We start from the raw sequence: 8,250 nt of genomic DNA, 5'->3' as shown, positions 1-8,250 counted from the left end.
CTTTGTAATTATGACAATTAGTGTGTGATCCATATGTAACTTTGAAATTTAAATGTATATAAATAAGTATATGAGTAGTTGATAAAGTAGTAGTATAAAGAAAAGGCAACTCTCATTGATTTTGCAAACTTCCGTTTCAATCGCCACACAGTTCCGCAAACAAACAGCCGTGCAACGATCCACCACTCACTGCCAGGTAGTATTTGTTTGGCTTTTTTCGTAACATCTGATGTTCATCTCGTGACCGATCGAACTGATTCTTGTAGGTAGACTGGCGCGAAGGAAGCCTTTTCTAAACCTTCAACTCTGAACAATGCTAGTGATCAGCTGTTCATAACAAGACAGACGGAGCAGTCTCGGATCTGTCAATCTGTGACATGGACTGACAGTGATATCATTTCGGTTAACAAGGATATCGATTATGACACATGTACTTCCAAAATCATGAGTCTTACTGAAAATTATATTGTCTGTCAAAGTAGCATCTGTCATCAGCATTTTAGTGCAGTTCTCGTAATCAGGTTTGCATTTTTGGGGCACATAAATTCGCGACGATAAAAATATGATTGTTCATAATTGCAATGTCTAGATGTTTGGTTAGGAGTACTACAGGCAATTCTGCAAAGTACTGGTTGCTTATGTTATGCACCAATTCAGATCTATACAGACTTGAGGTCCCTGAAAAGCCTTCATTAATTAGTGTCAACTTTGAGAATCCTTGATACCTGCGGAGATCAGGGTTAGAATTGGTCTTCAGCAGCCCATGCTTGGTTGATACAAGCCATTGTATCCCAAAAGAGTAGCTTGATGCTCATGATGTTGATCACTGGATAGTCTGGTCCAGACTCAATTATTTACAGACCGCCACAATGTAGCTAGGATATTGCTGTGTGAGGCGTTCAACAACAGCAAAACAAAACAAACAAAGTAAAACATGTAAATAGCTAAAATATCTTGAAAGGCCTTGAATTTGTACAAAATTACAAACTTTGCAAATTTACTTGTACATGTTTATTAAGTGGGTATGGGTTTTGGGTTCGAATATTTTACTTGTTAATGGTAAAAGTCAACCCTGACCAATGCTGACCCTTACTCACAACTGCCCCTGATCAATCAGAAAACAGCATCTTTCATTCAAAATATGTACACATTTCCCTTACCTCAACCCAGCAAACTCTTAGATATAAGAAATAAAGTAAGCTATTCAGCGTTATAGAGGATCTTTAACTCTTATTTTGAGAAATACTAACATATTCTTCATATTTCATGGTCTAAGACATTATGTCATAAATGGTATGAATAGACACAATAGCAAAATGTACTCTCTGTTTGCAGGGATTGAGGATATGATCAAAAGTTTACAGGCACAGAGTTGTGTGCTGCCAGTTCAAGAAAAGTAGATCATTGTTATTCATGATGCCAAAGAGATCTGTGGTGGGTCAGCCCTCCTCAGCCAAGTATCATAAGCTGACAAGAGCAGGGGCGATGGATATATTGACCTTCAGGTAAGGTAGAAACATTATCCTGATCATGCTGATGCAAACACTGTATTTACTAAACTGAAAATGAAATTGCAATAAATCATATGTTCTTGAACTTTGAATACACAATGTTATATAGAAAGCGGTCAAATGTAACACATATTGTAAATTTGTATCTGGGATGACACTTTCTCAGTAAAGTAGATTGTAGCACTTTTATTGGGTTGTCCCATCCAGGATTTGAACCCACACCCTCACATTCAGGCAGCTATTCGCCAGCACACAGCTGTCTAACCAACTCAGCCACTGCTGCTTGTTGAAGCTACGGTGGCTGAGTGGGTCAGATGGCTGATTTTTTGTGCTGGCAATTAGGTGTATGACTGAGGGTGTGGCTTTCGAATATGTACCATGTTTTCTCACTATATTTTTTAGTCCTGCCAATTGAATTTAACTACCGCTCATTTTTCACATCTGTATAAATGTTATACAACAATACAGCTCAGCCAGTTGATTGATATATTAAACGGTCAGGTCCTTTCCTCCAATACAGTACCCCTCTGATCTAACAGCAGATCCATAGAAACTTTAGTGAGGTGAATTTTCCTACCTCCCAGACAGTGTTCAAGCTTATAAATTCTTATGTGAATGAAACATATTCCATTTCTCAGTTTCAAAAATGAGTATAATTGGGAAGTTACAAATGCAAACAAATAAAGCAGCAGTGACATATTGTTGTTGATATTAATGTGTCCTGTTTTTGAGGATTGATGTGGCAAAAGAAAAGTGTGTACATTCAAGATAGATTTGTGGTCTTTTTCTCTTTACTTTCACAAACTCTGAATCAAGGTGATGGCAGAATCATTAATATATCTAAATGGCTCAAGACATCATGCAGTTTGCTCAGGGTACCAGTTCATGTAGCTTTTATGAACCTTGATAATGATGAGAGTGTCCTATGATTTTTCTTGCAGAGAACTATCATATACATAATATAGGAGTAAAAGATGTTAATGAGATTTTTTAGTATACCAGAAAAGAATAATATTTGATTTGAAAACTGTTCTATTTATAATCCTGATAAAATCCAAGCAATAACTTCCATGTATAAAGGAGAGGAAAACCTACAAAACAGAGAAGGGAACATAAGTGTGATCTGTGGTCACATGATAACTATGATAGCTAAACGTTAAACACAAAACGTTTCCAGTGTCAGTATCCTCATTGTCCAGAATATTCTGTTACTCATTTCTAACACTAAAAGAAAAAGAATAAGTATAGTTCTTGTATCGTGGTCAAATTGCTATGATACTTTTCAGAAAAGAGTGAGATTATGTGATCTGGTGGAAATCACGTGACTATAAAGTAGGGATGCCACGATTCAGCAATGCATGGATACTTTTATTGATACATTCAAAACTGTATTGATATTTAGTTTTGAAAGTATCAGTTTAAATATGTTTATGTATCGTTTACATTGTGTAGTTGTATCCTGTTGTATGTTATGAGAGTTATAAATGATTATTTTTCATGCACAAAGATGGGAAATTAGAACTTTTTAATCTCTGAGAATAAAAAATGTTGATCTTGTCATGGACAATTATAAAATATGAAATATTAATGTTCAAAATGTAACTAAATTTACGCAATAATGCTTTGAAAATAGGTGTTGTGATGCGTTTCGAATCGTGACATGGGTATCGTGATACGCATCGATTCATGAAACTTATGAAACTTATGTATCATGACATCCCTACTATAAAGGGGAGATAACTGTGTCGGGTGGAGCAGGTTGGAAGGTCAAACAGTGTCGCTGTGGGTTTTCCAAGCAGCAGCAATTGCGTCAGAAAACAGTTTCCATTCAGATGACACAATTAACCCACAGAAAAGAATATTTACTGTGTTAGAACCGTATATGTAATGAGTGATCATTGATACAGATATTTGCAGTGGTGACAGAATATGTTGCCATTGGTTACAAAATATGTTTAAATGAACCCTGCCATGGATGATAGAGTGTAGCTTTATGATGGTTATGATGATAAACATGATATATTACTGCTCCTCTGATGACTGATAATCATCCATCACTTTTAATGTGTACATGATGTGCATATGCGATATTATTCCAGTTCGAGCGCCCTCCTCCCAAGATTCCCTACAAAGCCATCTTGTTGGCAACAGGCTTGTTTGTGGCAGGGAGTGTTCTGATTGTTGTCGGTGCTCTTCTTCTCAGTGGCTACATCAGTCCGCAGGTAGGTCCATAGTTGCACAGTCCCTCAACTGCATTCTTTTCCCTTCCTTCAGCCCAGCCCTCTTTGCAAGTCCTAAATGTAGTATCTCACTGGGGCTCCTTTTCAATTTAATAGGAGTTATTTGTTTCTATCAAATTTATATATATTTAGACTTCAGAGCAAAAGCGTTACTCTAGAAGGTCACCAATGAAATAGGTTTAAATTTAGGGACTGTTAATAATTCATGGTTGGGGAAGGAGTGGGGGGTGGAGGTGGTTGGGGGGGTGTCCTCCCATTTGTGAGAACTCCCAGTTGTGAGACACATTAATTAATGGTTCAGTGCACATAGGTGGTGTTTCCACATCCCTACAATGAAAGTGGGATCAGCCCAGTTGTTGAAGAGTACCCACAGGAGTCATTGATGAGTTGATTAATGAAATAGATTATCAAAGATTCTATTTACACAGAAGAAATAGACTATTATGAAGTTTGAAAGTCATTTTGGTTTAAACATATTTTATTATTATTTATGAAATTGAGTTGGGATTGGCGAGCAAGCATTACTGCTTATGTTAACACCGCTCCCATGCAACATAAAATACAACATGAAATGGAGGATTTGACGTCATCGATATTGACTATTGCATAAATATATGTTTAAGTATACATCAGACATGGGTTCAATTACTTTGAAATGTAATTAATTAAATTACAATTACTTTGATTTTCCTCAATTACAATTACAATTACAATTACACATTAAATCAAAATGTAATTAATTAAATTACAATTACATTACCAATGTAAATTAATTACAATTACAAATTATTTTTAAAAAAAACACACACAACAAAACAGATATATTTCTAACTTGTTTGAGTGGCATTTTTAGAAGTTGAGACGTACAATATGGAACACGTTTTTATGGATAACAACTTCTTTATTTCGTGAGTGCGACGTTTCGATACAGATTCTTGTACCGTTGTCAAGCAAGAGTGATACATGAAGTGGAGGAGCTGCATATATATACTGTATATAATATAGATATATTTCTGTATTTCTTTAATCAACAAGATATAGATGTTTGCAAGCAGTGGTCACTAAATCCAATTCACACTTTTGTCACCAAAAGGTGAAATGCAAAATTAGGATTGTGTGTTAGATAAACATAAAACAGGTTTCATTCTAGGTTGTTTTTTTTTCATGTGTCCATTGTGTTCATTGTCATTAGTCAGGCTTGACACAGATTTTCTTCAGGATATGTCCATTGGACTTGATCATCATCAATGTCTGAAAGGTTGTGCTGTTCAGCCTGCATCTCTCAGGCCTGAATGTCTTCCCTGCAACACTGAATAGCCTCTCAACTGGTGCTGACGATGCAGGTATAGCTAGGTATTTCTTGGCAAGTTCGCTAAGGATAGGGAACACATTCTTCTGTTCCTTCCAAAAATGCAGGGGTTGCAGTCTTCCTCGCTGGTTGGCTGTGCCAGATATTCCTTGACCTCCTGTGCTGCAGGCACTGATGGCCTGACTATTGGTTGGCTCTTCATGTAGCTGAACAATTTGGCTCTCTTCTTTGGTGGTGACTGCATATCAGCTTCTTCATTGGATACGGTTCTAGGAGTCTGTACTTTTGAAATCAGTCTATTTGTGACTCTTTTGGTTTCCTCTTGACTACTGCACCAGTTCAGCTTGAACCTTGGGTCTAGGGTGGTAGCCATCACATACCCATCGTTTGATTCGTATGGGGAAAGTCTCTTGATGACAGAAGCTCTTAAGGCGGCAACCAACTTGCAGTTGTATTTTGATGTCATACTTTCAGTCTGAGATTTTAATCCTTTCACACATGGCACAACAAGACTCGCTGTAACAATGTTCTGTCCCTGCACAAGATCTGTGGCCTCTGCAAATGGTGTCAGAATGTCGGCAATGTCAGACAAAATGTTTCTCTCATATTTCGTGAGACTTGAGGCATGTACTTTTTCTAGTTTCTCCTCTGGGACATCCAGGATGGATTTTATCCTCCGTATCATTGCATAAATATATGTTTAAGTATACTATACATCAAATACAACTACTCTCTAAGTAGTCATAATTAGAGAGTTACAGTTGTGTGTGTCTAACAAGCTATTGTAGGAATAAAATATAATATAAATTAATCATGACAAGGTTGATGAGTTAATTTAAGTATCCACCTGAGAAAATTTGAAGCGTTGTGTCTTGATGATATAATTTTGGACAGATTCAACTACTTTCTGGTTTACACAAGGAGTAATTCTTTGTTTCCGTTCAATATGGTATCCAGGTTATAACGTGTAGTGCCGGGTAAAATGGATTTGGCATAAGAGGCAGTTCGACTGTAAACTTGTATTTCAGAGTTATTTCTTAAACTATATCTTGTAGTTTCGGAGACGGATGTAAATCTGAGTAGGTAAATTAATTTCTCTTTCAAATGATCACGAAGTTACCTACACAAAGTGTATGTTAATCAATTTATCTTATAAAGTTTCATTAAGACTTCCACAAGATTCAGTTACATAGCAAATCAGTAATTAGCTAGGGTTAATCCATTCTATCAGACAGGGGAGTATGGTGTGTTTTCTTTGTTAATTACCTACTCCACTGTCTCATAACTGGGAGTCTCACAATTGGGAGTTTTCACAAATGGGAGTAGACCGGTTGGGGGGTGGGGGAAATGATAATTGGGGGCGTTATTCTCATTGACGTCAATCATCATCATGAACAGTCACACGATACACAAAGTTCTATCATTTGTTCAGGATGCTGTTTTCTTAGTATTAATAGTAATTCAAGCATAAATATACCATTGATGTGAAATATGTTGATTTCTGTTTCAATTTTTCTCAGTTTTTCACAAAGTTACTTCTCTGATGTTTATCAATCATTGATCGATATTTAGTTAAGAATATTTATCAATCTCTATGATCTTTACCTTTAGCCAGCCCGAGTAACAGTGGTAGTGTATATGGTTTAATTCTGTAACAAAGCAGTGTGAATGGTTGAAATGCTGTAACAGTTGACTAATGTAACCGAGTCCTTGCTACACCTGAATTACATTGTGTTACAGTACTCTGACAGAACATGGCCGGTACTGATCTTGGGTGCGTTGATGTTCATCCCCGGTGCGTACCACGTCCGGCTTGCATACTATGCATACAAGGGCTATGCAGGATATTCGTATGAAGACATTCCAGAATTTGAATGAAACATGAACTTCTCTTCAGTATTGCCTGGTCGGCTCAGATCTCTTCACTTACCTCCCTTTGAACACCTATTCTATCTCAACATGGTGTGCATGGAGAACATCTGAATTAAAATCTAAACATTATTTATCAAAATGGACATGTGGGTGTTCATTTTGTACGGGTGTATCTTTGAGAAAGTGAAAGAATTTCTTCCCGACCTTTTCTGTGGCTTTCTAAAGTCACAATTTCTCCATGCATTTTAACTAGAATGGGACATCTTAGACATGCATGGTCCTCATGGCGTTTCATTGGTCATCTAGAAAGGATTAATCATTATGGACATATCATACGGAACAAATGTATATATATGTCAGTGTCATGTTATGACTGTCTTCATGTCTTTATGTTGGTTTCCATGTATGCAATTACAGGCAGATGTTATCAGAATGTATTTATTATGAAGTCGTCAGAGATCCTATGTGGGTTTTTCGTAATTTTTCCAATGAAATATTTGGACATGATTTATTGACTGGTAATTTATCATGAGATGGATGTGAATACGTTTGTGTCATAAAAAAGATGGTTACTCAATAGGGATGGCTGGAGATTGCTTCCATGAAATGTGATAAAAGTGCTAAAACTGATCCTGCCATCCCGCCCTGATAGATTACCAGTTCCATATTTATACTTTGGTTTATTATTTTGAGGGGGAAGTAATGCTTAGTTGAGATCAATACAGTTTTATGTTTTACTTTGCTCGTACTACTGTGCAACTTGTTTGATCAACATGATCAAAAAATGTTTTTAGCATTACGATCAAATGACATGTTTTTACTTCAGTAACTGATAATCAAACACGTCAGCTGTATGTAATAATTACCTTGAGTGAGAGGAATTAACATCCTCAATATATGAACTGGGTATTAAGGGTGAAACTAATCATTGGTGACTTCATGCAACGATACAATACACAATATGGTGGGTTTTTTCTGCATCAATATAAAAAAGATACACCTGTTAAAATAAATTATTTGCAACTCCTTCAATGACTCTCCAGTGTTTTGTTAAATGATGAAAAATGTATTTTGAATAGAAATTCACTACTGCAAGTAGCCACTACAAATATGTTTCTACCAGCTTTTCCTTTTTGAACTTGCTTTGGAATGTTTATGGTCAAGAAGTTTCTTTATTATTAGATGCAAATATGTATATCAATAAACATGCATATTCTGTCTTTATGCGTGATGATGGGTATGTTTTCACCTCAACCAGGGTCCAGAAGGCTATATTCACTCAGAACATTTATACCATTAGTATTTTATCTTCTGTCAA

At 36.3% G+C, this 8,250-nt stretch overlaps 1 protein-coding gene across 1 annotated transcript; it reads left to right on the top strand.

Annotated features, from left to right (window-relative positions):
• Nucleotides 1–119: 119 nt before the first annotated feature.
• Nucleotides 120–7,964, top strand: LOC124266473 (transmembrane protein 230-like). The gene is given in 5 exon segments (XM_046701263.1): nucleotides 120–196; nucleotides 1,336–1,480; nucleotides 1,483–1,505; nucleotides 3,611–3,733; nucleotides 6,801–7,964. Coding segments are annotated over 4 exon segments (351 nt in total). The 5' UTR covers nucleotides 120–196; nucleotides 1,336–1,413; the 3' UTR covers nucleotides 6,939–7,964.
• Nucleotides 7,965–8,250: the final 286 nt, after the last annotated feature.

The sequence above is a fragment of the Haliotis rubra genome, unplaced genomic scaffold, assembly GCF_003918875.1.
Source record: "Haliotis rubra isolate DU_JTF1 unplaced genomic scaffold, ASM391887v1 Scf126, whole genome shotgun sequence".
Lineage (NCBI taxonomy): Eukaryota > Metazoa > Mollusca > Gastropoda > Lepetellida > Haliotidae > Haliotis > Haliotis rubra.
Note: the sequence above shows the minus strand (reverse complement) of the source record. Positions and strands in the feature narration are given on the sequence as shown.